The sequence below is a fragment of the Urocampus carinirostris genome, chromosome 18, assembly GCF_059441175.1.
Source record: "Urocampus carinirostris isolate Australia breed hairy pipefish chromosome 18, RoL_Ucar_1.0, whole genome shotgun sequence".
Lineage (NCBI taxonomy): Eukaryota > Metazoa > Chordata > Actinopteri > Syngnathiformes > Syngnathidae > Urocampus > Urocampus carinirostris.
This window is the reverse complement of record NC_142366.1, coordinates 15,698,058-15,711,692: the sequence shown is the minus strand read 5'-3', so window position 1 is coordinate 15,711,692 and position 13,635 is coordinate 15,698,058. Positions and strand designations below refer to the sequence as shown.

The window sequence follows — 13,635 nt, the reverse complement described above, 5'->3', positions numbered from 1 at the left end:
ATATCATACCTGTCAACCTGTATGTTTATTATGCATTTTAAGACGTATGCGACGAAGAAAATCGGTACGGAAAAACGCAAATTTGTCAATTATGGGTGCCATCCGGTATACACTGACTATCACGAAACGGCAAGTCCAACCAGTTTGAGTTGTGTAGTGAAAGGAAGTCCGTCTCTTTTTAGAGAACCGTCTTTTTCGGCTCAACTCATCAAAGAGAGTCGTCTCTCCAACGGCTCACTTGCTTTGATGCATTATATTACAAAGTATTATGTTGTATAAAGAAGTTAAGAAAAAAAGGAAGTATAAAAGGAGAAAATGAAAAAACAAAGGTTTGTGGTTATCCCTTTAATCAGTATATTACCAACAATAATTTGATGCAGAAAATGAATTCATAATTTGAATAAGAAAATATATTATTCTACTCAATTATATTTGCATGTATTTTTTTCCTTCTACAGTGAACGTCCAAGCTACTTCATTTTTGAACTTTTTTTTATATTAAAGCTCATTCATGTCGAGCAACTCAGGATCTCACAACAAAATGTTAATTAACAATATATATGATATAACGAAACACATGTACAATATAACATGTTAAACTACATAAATAAACAAAAATATGGTGTAAGATTATTTTGTATTTTGTAAGGGAAAATACGACAGTTTGTAAGGGCATGGAGCCGTGGAGCTTGACAGGTATACATTATTATACATAACTGGTACCCTGTTTTTGACAGTTGAAAACAACTGCACAAGTCTGTTCTTTTATGGACACGCCCACACCTCACGACACTTCACCCTTTAACAGTCTCATGGTATCCTCAATCACGTCCACCGTACATCACGTATAGGGAGCACTGCACAAAATGTTAATTAACAATATATATGATAAAACGAAACACATGTACAGTACAACAATGTTATCCGTTGCCAACCTGTTTCCGGACCTGACTCTGCCCCGTTCTGCCTTCCCGAGATCCGACCTGTTTTGCCCGCTACCTGCCTGACTCCTGTTGCCGACCTTGTTTCCGAACTTGACACCGCCCTTGCTCTCCCGTCCTGGCTAACGACTTGTATTTATTCGACCATCCTCGCTCGACACGGAAGTGCTACTTCCGCGTCCCCTGCTACCCTTGTATGTCAACCATCGGATCGTGGAAGCAAGGCCTACTCTCCCTCTTTATTGATAAAAACTGAGAAAACGAGCGCTATTGGCTCCTGTGTCTGTTTCTGGTTCGTGACAATGAATGCAGACCATCTCATCTCATTAGCTGCACCGCTTATCCGCAGTAGGGTCGCGGGGGTGCTGGAGCCCATCCCAGCAATTATCGAGCAGTGGGCAGGGGACACCCTGAACTGGTTGCCAGACAATCGCAGGGCACACAGGGACAGACAACTCGCTCGCTCATTCACACCTAGGGACAATTTGGAATGCATGTCTTTGGGATGTGGGAGGAAACCGGAGTGCCCGGAGGAAACCCACGCAAGCACGGGGAGAACATACAAACTCCGCACAGGAAGTCCGGTAGCTGGATTTGAACCCACACAGGAGGTTCCCGAGACCTTAGAACTGTGCCGCACACGCGCTAACCACTGCGCCGCCGTGCTGCCCATATTATTATAACTAATATTATTATTATTGAACCAGGCCACGAGAATATTGCTACAGAAAAGGTTTGGGACCACTAATGCGTGAAGCGGTAGCGTCGGTAGGTGTGTCGCTGATGGAAATTTGCTGACAGTCTTTGCTTTTAAAGCAGGCAGTTCACTGGCATTCAAACTCCTCTCACGACAAGCACTCTCACAGATAAAGTGATGTGCGAGAAACGGCTGAAAGCTTACAAAACTTAACAATTGGACTGTAAACCAAATCTAAAAAGCTAGCGCCGGTATTACCCCTAACGTGTGTTTTCATCCGTATGACCTCCCCTCGCCCAATCGTTCTAATAAAACGCCGTGGGCGGTCTTCTCTCGACCACCTATGGAAAAAAACTGCAAAAAAAGGCCTCTCCGTTTTGCAGGAACCGGCATAAGTGCGGCCCATTTGGTGCCGACAGTAAGTGTGCGAAATGAGCGGTGCTGTCCTTCCCGGGACGAGCGGCTTTTGACAACGTGATGATGGGAACGTCACATCCTCGCAAGACTAAATGCGAACTGACAAAAGAAAAGCCTGGGCCGGCGCTCTATAATGCGGAATTGTGCTCCGAGTGTCTTATTATCTTGTCGTCCGATGTCGACAAGAGGGAGATTTGACTTGAGGGGTGGAGACGGGAGCCGCAACATCCATCACGAAACGAGCCAGAGCGCGCGCAGCGAATGTCGGCCCTCGTCCGATAACGACAGCTCTCCGCGCTTAATGTCCGACAATTCCGCTCCGGAATGAAATGCGCGGCGAAGTGTTTGTGGTGCTTCATAGCGCCTGTTAGCTCGAGTGGAAGACTATTTGCACAGGCCGGCTTTTAGAAAAACCGGGAAGGGGCAATGAAGCTTACGCCCGAGCATACGTGAGCAGATGGAGCGTTGTTTTTTTTTCGACGAACGCTGTCATTGCCGCTGTCTGCTCGCTTGACCGACCAGAGCTGTAATCAAAAGAACCTGAAACAAAGCTTGGAAAACTTTTAAGAGACGCCCTCATCTCCTCCATCCCCCCAAAATCATCAAAGAGAGAGGGTGTGTTAGCTAAAACAGAGATCTCCAACCTTTTTCCAGCTGAAAGCTATATTTTGTCATTATTTACCACAAAAGGCACCAAAATTTGATATGCATTTCTAAAATAACAATTGATCGTGTTATTACTATGTCGTTACTATGTTATTACCAGGTTCGGGGTTCCTACAACACCTTAAAATGTAACTAAATGTAAATAATCAACAGTTATATAGCGCTTTTTAAGTCAATGAAGACCTGCCAAAGCGCTTTAGAATATGCTTCACACTTACCCATTCACACACACTCACATACAAAATATTAGTATACCGGCAAAAAGCGGAAAAAAAAACGTTTTTAGACCATTTACTGTACCTTGCAGCGCAAAACACTTGTGCACCGTTTCCGTATTCCTTTTTCGACTCGATCATTGTCGTCACTGTCTTCCACTTTCCCTTACCCTTATCACTAACTTTCTTGGGGCTCATTATTATGGGCAGAAAAAGGAAATAAAACCAACAAAATCACAATAAAATGAGAAGTGGTCCCTCTTAAACGCGCCGATAGCAGCGTCAGCCATACAAGGCAACTACCTGCTTATCGGGGGCCTTAGGGATTCAGTGTCTTGCCCAAGAAACCTTGACATATAACACGCAGTCGTCGGGAATCGAACCCGCGACGGCTTGATCTCAAGACGAGCACTTTTTAGTATGATAAGTTGCAATAGTCTCTGGTCTGTGCAGTCCTTTGATACTCCTTGTGATTAAGGGCTTTACATAATTAACATGACTTGACTTGACACTCCTAAGGACTCTCAAAGTCACTTTTTCACATTTTCTGGTACCATTAAAGGATGAAATCCAGTGTGAATCATGTATTTTGCGAAGCCGCATTTACAAATGCGATTTACCTACGCGATTTTTATTCTTTCTTGTGCACTCTGAACAATACTTGTGTTAATATTTTGGGGTAAAAATGACAGTGATATGTAGCTTATATTTTCAGTTGCAGGAAGTTCTTCCCGTTATAATTCACCCCATGGAAAACTTCATTTTTACGTGTAGAATGCACCTGTTCTCTTAGGCACTACAAACTGATACCAACTGCCGTCAATCTTGAAGGAAGAAGACAAGCAATGACAGTGCAAAGCCACCAGAAAGCAGCAAAAGCATAAATTTTAAGCAGACTTGTTGAGAAACATAGCAACAATTTCAAGCATTTACAAGTACATCAACCAAAATTTAAGCGCTTTTTAATCGTTGAAAACATGAAAATGCAATCATTTTCAAGTATTTCAAACATCGTACAAATCCTGAGGGTTGAATAGACTCAGTAAACCATTAAAAAAAGGTCCGCGGAACCCTGATTTAGAGCCTCCTAGTGGTGAAAAAAAAAACTTTATTCAATCCAAAATGTCTATTTTTTAATTTACTTAAAGGAAAACGTTATTTGCTTTGAGCAGGCACAAATAAGTACTTAAATACTGTGGTGTGGAGTTAGTAGTTATCTGACATTTTCCACTACATGGGTCGGGCCTTTTTTGGTTTTCCATTATGGAAAAGTACCTGGTTCTTGGTCCCTGGCACCCCCGTTCTTGGCACCTCCTCGATAGAGGCTCCATGACACAGTCCCTGGGACTAGAACGTCACGTGGGTCACTGAAGCCGTCATTACGTGTTTGTGCATTAACAGGACCAAAAAAAAACCCCCCGATTTTTCAAGTTATGGCTACCCGAGAATCAGTTGGTGCAGTCGATGAACAGATAGAAGTGGTACGATCTAGCAAGAGTGTAAGCTAACATGATAGCTGTTTTTTAACTTAAAATGACTCAATTTTGTGCAGGCTTTGGGAGTAACGGAACACATGGAACGGCAAAAATGATGTTGGCAAGCTGTTTGGATTTATTTTCATTTTGTTTCTGTCGCATTTGATGTTAGTTTTGCCGGGGATCAAAGCCAGGAGAGAAAGCTTACCACGTGTTGTGAGTCATCGTTTTATTCATATTTCGTTTCTTTTGTCTTTTATTAGCATATTTGGAATTGGAGTAATCCAAAAGTCATTGAAAGAAATCAAGTTAAAGTAACCCTACCCAACCCTGATGTTTGAATAGATTAGTAATCCCTTTTGAGCAAGTTGAAAATATTTACCTATCTTCTGAACATTGATGTGTGGAAACTTGGTGTTTTTTCACCAAAGTAAATATTTTCAACTTGTTTTATTGGATATCTCCCCCCACTAATACGATCCCAAAACTGAAACCAGCTGCCGTTAATCTTGAAGGAAGAAGACAAGCAATGGCAAAATAATGCCACCAGAGAGCGGCGACAGCGTCATTTTTAAGCAGACTGGTTGAGAAACATGGCAACAATTTCAAGCATTTACAAGCATATCACCCAAAATGTAAGCACTTTTCAATTCTTACATCCTACATGCCCACACTTTCTGGTGTAAATATTGTGTAAATTATAACCTTTATCTTCTTTGTTTCTATATCTTCTTTGTTTTCTTTTATCCTCACTGTCAAATGTGAAACTAAAGTGCCACGTCCAATTTTGTTGTCGTCACAATATGTTCAACCCATTTTGTAACAATGACAATAAAGGTATATTCTATTCTATTCTATTCTATTCTATTCTATTCTAAAAATGGGATACTAAATCATTTTATTTGCACGAGTGACATATGCTGGGGGAGGGCAATCAACAAGCCTAGAGCGCCCTCTAGCGGTTTGGAGTGAAAATAACATGTAAAATGATATGTGTCAATAATTTTGCATATAAGTCTCATTGGAGTATAAGTCACACCCCCTGGTCAAACTATGAAAAAAATTCTGGGACTTATAGTCCCCAGAATACGGTTTTCAAGATGATTCCCCCCAGATTCAAACCAAAGGTCGCGAGCAGTCAAAAGTTTGCATCAGCAGAACACGAAGCGGACTATAAGCCGCACCGACCGTAGGATTTCGCCGGGGCGCCCTCCTGGTCGAGGATATCGGTGGTCAAGATGTGGGCGTCGTCGTCCATGCTGTCCGCCGGGTCCTCGTCTGGACGGCCTCCCAGTTCCAGCGCGCTCATTTCGCCGCCGCGCATGAGTGAAACCAGTGGCTTGCTCAGCTGCCCCGTTAGCATCGGATCCCCGAGGAGGCGCTTTCTGCGGGGGGGCCGAGGAGGAAAAGGGAAAAAGGAAATATACAGCCGTGGGTTAGAATGTGCTCTCCTTGGCTACTTCGAGCTCACTATCTCACACCGCGCATCCCCCTTTCGTCCCCCCGTCACTCTCTCTCCCTCTCCAGCTGTCTTTCATCCAAAGGGATGCCGCAAAGTTGCGGTACAACGTGTACTTCGTTTCAACGTGGTACCGAAACGCTCGGCAGGTTTAGCAATTTTGCTAGAAACATGAGAACAAATCCAAGTCCTTGAAGAAAATTAAAGCAGGGGTGCTAGCCTTTTTCACTGCAGGCTGCATTGGGTTAACCCTCCTCCGGTGTTGGGGTCGCCACCGACCTGTTTTGGATTTTAAATGCAAACAAAATTCACAAAAGATTCCTTCTTGACTTTGTCAGGAGGGTCTATTCCAACAAAATACCACCAAAAGAGAAAACAGTCGGCATAGTATAAAACGCTCTGAATGAAATTGTTAGATTTCTATTGTTTGGGACTATAAAAACAAGATTATAAAACACTAACCGCCGTCAAACTGAAATCATAAGTCAAGACAGTGACACTCAGCCCCTCTCCCGCTCATGTCAGCTATAAGGAATTCTCATTTCGCACTTTTTCCAGGATATCGGCACAAGAAATGTAAGGCCAATTCTGTATTGAGATAGTAATTTTAAGAGTATTTAAATTACACAATAATGTCACTTTAGAACAGGCGTGTCAAATAGGCGGACCGCGGGCCGGATCAGGCCCGCTAAGGGATTGAATCCGGCCCGCGAGACAACGATGAGGGAGGCGCAAGAGAAAAGCGAGCTGCAGGTTGAAATATGTCCACTTGATGTTGCCAAAGTCTGGTGCCTCTAACAAAGATGGTGTGGTTGTATTTCTTTCTCTTCCTCCCTCTTTCTCTTCCTCCTTTTTTCTCTGACTCTCTATCTCGCTCTCTTTCACTCTCTCTGTCTCACTTTTTCTCTTTCTTTGTTCCTCTTTGTATCTTTTTGCTTTCTTTTTCCTTCTTTCTTTTTTCCTTTTCTGTCTATTTTCTCTCTCTCTCTCTCTCTCTCTCTCTCTCTCTCTCTCTCTCTCTCTTGCTTTCCCCCTTCTCTATTTCTACCTTTCTCTCCTTCTCTCTTTGTCGCTTTCAATTTCTCTTTGGATTTCTTTCTCCCTCTCTCTCTCTCTGTCTCTCTCTCTCTCTCTCTTTCTCTTTCTTTCCCCCTCTGTCACTATTTCTCTTTTTATCTCATGTGGGGCAGCAGTAGCTCAGGAGGTAGAGCGCTCGTCTTGGGATCAAGGGATCCCAGTTCGAATCCCGGCTCGTCCGGGTTACATGTCGAAGTGTCCTTGGGTAAGACACTGAACCCCTAATACCCCCAATAAGCAGGTTAGCGCCTTACATGGCTGCAAGGCCGCTATTGGGAAATGTGGAGCACATTGTAAAGCGCTTTGGGAAGTCATCGACTTGAAAAGCGCTATATAAATGCAGATCATTTCATGTGTTTTTCACATTCTCTCTCCCTCTCTCTTTTTCTCTCTCTTCTTCTCCCTTTCTCTCTTTTCATGTCCAACACTCCCTCTTTTTCTCTTGTTTCTTTCTCTCTTTTTTTCTTTCTCCTCAATCGACTAGTCCGGCCCCCGAGAGAATGTTTGTTCTATCGTGTGGCCCCCGAATTAAAATGAGTTTGAAACCCCTGCTTTAGACCCTTCAGACGAAAGTAAGCCAGGGAAGTATGGCATCATAATCTGGCCAGAATGGGATCCCAAAACCAATTATATCTGGAATTCACAGATTTACACAGGTAAAACCATCAGTAGCATTACTGAGAAAAAACAATGAAAATGTTTAATTCTTTTTATATATTAACGAAGAGTTTCTTTATATTAGTACTATTATTTATATTATTAATATGAATTGAAATCTAATGTCGTAATACTCAACAATAGACAGGTAACAGAAAACCATTTTATTTATTTAGAAAATTATCTCAACGTTTATTCTCCCATATTTTTTTTTAATTAAGGAGTATACTTATGGAAAAAAGGCCCAGATATAGCAATACTTTCATGAATAAGGAAGCCTGACAAGGTAATCAAGTGATCTAAAAAAATTAGGTTACGTATATCTGTTTTTAGCATATTTCGCAGCCGATTTAAGTAAAACCTCGTCACAGACTGCAAACATAAGACATTTTACCTAAAAGCTAACAAAAGAAAAGGGTTAGAAAATTGGCAAAATTGCTTGGAAGGAAAAAAATATATATATTTACAGTGTACTGTATATTCTTACATCAATCCCGAATCCCATACCTCGGCAATACGTGTGAAAAAGGATACTATAGGCCAATTATTTTTCTCATATCGTCACAGCCATTTAAAAAAGACCTATCCCTTTCCTTTGTGTTTTGGTTTCTAATGAAAAAAATACCTCAATAATTTCCCCTTTTTGCCTATTTAAAGCAAGATCATAATTTATGCAATGCTAATTGTAAGATGTGATACTCAAAATTTAGATGCAAAAACATTGTTTTCGCCAGTGATTTAGAATATGACCTGGCTCATCCCTGAAGACCATGACAACAACGGCGACCAGATGATGACGGTGCTGAATCCTGCTACTGTTAACTGTGTGAACCAGAACGATCTGTTTTATGTGGGGGAGCAAACCCCTACCCCCAAAAAATTGTATTTGAAATAATTACCCCAGGACACATCCCAGGAAGTGGTGCCCCTACGACTCAGGTGCTTAAGGGATTTGTGAACCATGAATAGATTGAATCTCAAAACGCTAGCTTTGAAGATTTTTATTTATTAAATTCTATCCATCCATCCATGGATTATCTGCATCACTTATACTCAATAGGGTCACGGGGGTGCTGGAGACCATCTCAGCTATCTTTGGGCAGTGGGTAGGGGACACCCTGAACTGGTAGCCAGTCTGGGACAGACAACTCACTCGCTCATTCACTAGGGACAATTTGAAGCATCCAATTAACCTGACATGCAAGTTGTTTGGAATATGGGAGGAAACCGGAGAGCCCGGAGGAAACCCACGCGAGCACATGGAGAACATGCAAACTCCACACAGGAAGTTTCAATCTCATGACCTAAGAACTGTGCCGCACACGGGCTAACCACTTCGCTGCCGTGCTGCCTATTAAATTCTATAAATCTCTTAATCATCATGATAAAGATCCCAAGTAAAGAAAACAACGATTTCAATGTTGGGGACACTGGGGACATAAGTGGCACCAATTTAACACATATTATTTTATATTTATTAGTAGCACTTTTTTAATACATATTATTATGATATTTTTTAACGATATCAATTTGCGAAACGTGTGAAAAGGCATGTGGACCGCAAGCCGCAGTTTGCCCACCGCGGGACTATTTACTTACTTGTCAACCTCAGCTTCCCCTTGTTAATGATTGCAATTCCCCTTATTAATAATAATAATAATTAACCATACAAACACAATGTCGGCACCTATTTACTCACAGTAGAAACTAAGCTTATTATTGTAAATAAGTTAATTCTATTTATAAAATCAACAATTTTTCCGCATCGTTCTTTGTCCTTTCCGCAGTAAATTTTGTGTTGCTTATACATAGCAGGGCATTATTTTGCAGATTTTAAGAGTTTCACAGAAGGTTTTACTCTGTAACAGAAACTTTCTCAGTTTTTGTCACGGTTGCCATGGTGCCCAATCGGCCCCGCCCGTGTGGCACCAGATTGGCTTTTCGTCTTTTTTAAGCTCAGTGCTCTCATATTTCCTTTGTCAGTCCATCAACAAACTTCTGCCCTGCAAGACATGGGTTTCGACTCGGTCCTGTTCCTGTTGGTATTTCCTGTCCGGTATTGTTCCCGTTTATTTTGTCCTGTTTAATTTCGGTTTCCAGTTTTGTTTCCGTCTATTTTTGTCCTGTTTATTATTTTCTCCAGTTTTCATTCCCGTCTAGTTTGTCCTGTTTATTTTCGATATCCTGTTTCATTATCTATCCTGTCTGTCCCGTCCTGTCCGGTATCGACCCCATCCGTGCGATATCAACTCGGACAATTGGTATCGATCTCGTCGGCCTCTGGCTTCCTATCATTTCACGCCAGACTGCTGCATAACGTGCATGACTCCCCATTTCCCGTAAAATAAATGGCTTGTGTGAGAACGTCACGCATTTGGGTCCTTATCCTGTTCCGGTTCATGACAATTTATTTCATGATTTTCTGTTGGTTATTAGATATCTGTACCTATTCTGTCTCATGTTCAGATAATTACTTTATAAAAAGAAAGTAAGTAAATGCTGCCACCTACTGGTGTGGATGAATGTTACAGTTGGATGATTAATGGCAAAAAGCTGTGTTTTATTTAAATACGAATAAAACAAGAATAAAATAATAAAATTGGGCAATTTCCTGTGGCACACTAGACAAGGTCTCACGGCACACTAGTGTGCCCTGGCACACTGGTTGAAAAACACTGTGTCAATCAACATTGTAGAGTGAGATTGCAAAGAAAATTTAATTGGCATTTGAAGTTAATAACAATAAAGATAATCCCAAATCTTAAATCTTAACTCCTAAATAATCAGCCTCTCCACAGAAAATATTCATTTGCCCTCCCTGTCAGCGAGGCAAACGAATTATATTTGTTTTCTGTAATTTGATTACAATTGGACACATTTTTGGGTGTGTGTTGGACTGAACCATTAACCGACGTAATGAACAGTATATTTTTTGAATTGTCAGTTTGAAAATTAACCATATTTTCAATTATTTTTTCAGTCGATTTATACATACACACATGTATTTATTTTAATAAGGCTGTTCGGGCGAAGACAGCTAGATTAAACGAGACAGCTTTTTGTGGGGATGAAGTAAATGTGAATAAAGAGCTATGCAATTTGGGGAGGGGGACATAATCAGAATTTTCCCCCTTATATTAACAAAACCTTGATTTTTGTTGTTTCTTTACACTTATATTATAACTTGGACCAGCCTCTTACTATTATATATATATTTTTTTATTCTCACAGTCTTTTTTCCTATTTTTCTCTTTAACTTTTCATTAAACGCTTACCTTTAAATGCCGTTTTAAATGCGATATCAAGACAATTCTATTCCATTCTAAATAAAATATCAGGAAATTAAAATCAAAATGGAGATGTCTCTTTTTCACGTGAAATTTGCAAGAAATAAGGATTGGAAGGAACATTAAACTACTATGAATTTGTTTCTATTTTAAATTGGTGTAAAAGTATTTGTCGATTTTGCTGAGTGGGGGCTTATGAACGAGTATTCACTTATTGTACATTTTGAAAAATGCTATGTAAATAATTTGGGATTTCTTTATTGTTGTCAATGCAAAGCGATATCCACTGGTGAAATGTATTTCTAATATCAGTAGGATACAGTATTAAAGGAATTTCACACAAAAAAAGCCTTTAAAATGTAGAAATAACCCAAATGGAGCCCAGTTTTCCTTTTAATATCAAACTGCTCATCAATTTACACTATATAAATAAAATCTACAGAATGAGGAACAGCGACCTAATGAAATTCATTACCACCAGAACTCCAATCAACAGCGTTAATGAGCATATTTTTCTGCGCAACTGCCACTTTGAATATGCACATATTTATTATATATCAGGAATATATTTATTTGTTTTTCATGTTTTTATCATTTTGTACCTTTTTAATGTGTTTTACATTTATTGCTGCTATATGTTATTGCACAAAATTGTGAAAAGACAGTATAAACCTAGGAGCTTTTGTTGCTGCTAAATGTTATTTCATTGTTGTTATAATGTATTATTCTATTTATTTGTTATCCTTTCACTCGTGTTTACCTTTTTAATTCGATTTACTGAAAGGAGAAGCCATCCAATTTCGTTATACTTGTATAATGACATAATGTTTTTTCTTGACGCTAAATGTTGTCGCACCTCTTTTCATTGCACTATTTTTACAATGCACTGTTCTCATTTTTTTGCAAGTGTTTACCTTTTTAATTGGTTTTAGCTGCACCGAACCCTCCAATTTTGTTATATTTGTATAATGATAAATTAAGTTACGACTTATTTTAGTTGCTGCTGAAAACTGAAAATACAGTACATACAATGCGGTAGATACTACCCTTTATTTGCTTGTTTAGGATCAATACCAACATTTTTACTGACGCCACCCTTCTCTTTAACAAAATTCACCTAGATTCAAATTATTGTACTTAATAAAATAAAAGGAAAATGTTATAATCCAAAGAAAAATTGTGATAGTTTGATGGTGGCAAAACATAATTCTAATTAAATACAAAAACACATAAATACATGCAAAATCTGACAAAGCAACTGTTTTGACATTCCTAATACAGTATTGATGAAAATAAATATAGAAAATCCATTCATAATACACAAAATTAGGTGTTAATTGAATGTAGAGGGAGCATAATTGTGAGCATTGAAAAATGTACTCATATCTTATTCATTGAATTATTTTTAAGTCTTTTTGCTGTTTAATGTATTGCACTTCTTTTTATTGCATTACGATTCCAAGATTCTTTTTTAAATTGTATTATATCTTGAGACAGTCTCTAAGTACTAAATATCTAAATATTTTTGAAAATCATGTAAATGTCAATAAAAGCTATGTCATTTTCGGGCCTCAAAGAATATTTCTCACTGAATATTGCTCTTAATATTAAAAAAAATCACTATTTGTTTTTCATTGCAATATTATTATAACTAAGGCCAATCTGTGAGCTTTACATCAATATTTTGCCTATATATCCTAACAGTCTTATCGTCTTTATCAATAAAGTTTTTATTCTATGTTCACCTTTGAGTGCCATGTCCAATATTTCACATATCAATGACGATAAAGACAATTATATCTTTCTAATTTAAGTAGCATATAGTATCAAGAGAAAGTCAGGAAAAATGGCCTTCATAATGTAAAAAAACAAAGCAAATGGAGACAAGTTTTGCTTTAAATGTCAGTGGTGAACCGCACATAATTATAAATCTACCATAAAATAAATGAAGTTTATTCCGGCGTTAACCAAATAAACAAAAGGAAATGGAAACTGTTTCCACTCAACAACACAAAAACCAATGATGACAAAATGCAAGTTGCAATCACAAAACTTGAAATAAAAGCATCCTTACTTGAATAAAGCTCCTCCGAAATCAAGAATGAAGAAAAAGAAGATCGTCTGAGAGTCCCAACTTTTAAATCGGTCGAATAGCAGTGGCTTGAAAAAGTCCTCCTCCGCAGCTTGCCGACCCGCTTTCCGTTTTACAAGCGCAGGAAAAACTGGTGCTGAAGCTGGCAGCACGTGAACGGCCAGCGGCGTTATCAGGCTGAGGCGAATCCCCCCAAAATGAGCGTCGGGGATGTCGCCGGCGCCACCCCCACCTTCTGCTTGCTACCTCCCTCCCTTACCTCCCTCCGTCACTCCCTCCCCACCACTCACCAAGGCTCTATATGTCTCCTCCGCCTTGTGTCTGATCAACGTAGAGCTCCTCAGACAGTCTTCACCCCACCTCGGGCTCCGAGACACAGACGAGGAGCAACGGGGCCTCGCTCGGCTGCCTTATTTAGCGATCAACCTCAATATGTCTGAGCAAAGGCCAGGTGACCAGCTTGTGTGCACCAGCACGAAGAAAGAAAGCAGGAAAGAAAGAAAGAAAGGAGGAAAGCAAATAAGATAGAGACAAAGAAAGCAAGAAAGGAAGCAAGAAAGCAAGAAAGCAAAAAACAAGAAAGCAAGAAAGCAAGAAAACAAGAAAACAAGAAAGCAAGAAAGCAAGAAAGCAAGAAAGCAAGGAAGCAAGG

The 13,635-nt window shown here is 39.8% G+C and overlaps 1 protein-coding gene across 3 annotated transcripts in view; it reads right to left on the bottom strand.

The window, feature by feature from the left end:
• Positions 1 to 13,165, bottom strand: part of pou6f2 (POU class 6 homeobox 2) — a 167,826-nt gene extending 154,661 nt beyond the window's left edge. For 2 of the 3 annotated variants that reach the window (XM_088322697.1, XM_088322698.1), the window contains exons 1-2: positions 12,966 to 13,165; positions 5,600 to 5,796 (exon numbers count right to left, since the gene is read on the bottom strand). In XM_088322697.1, coding sequence (XP_088178823.1) covers positions 5,600 to 5,774 — 175 coding nt within the window. In that variant the 5' untranslated portion in view covers positions 5,775 to 5,796; positions 12,966 to 13,165. The remainder of the gene's footprint in view (positions 1 to 5,599; positions 5,797 to 12,965) is intronic. The other variant, XM_088322696.1, reaches the window with a different exon arrangement.
• Between the last annotated feature and the right edge of the window lie 470 nt (positions 13,166 to 13,635).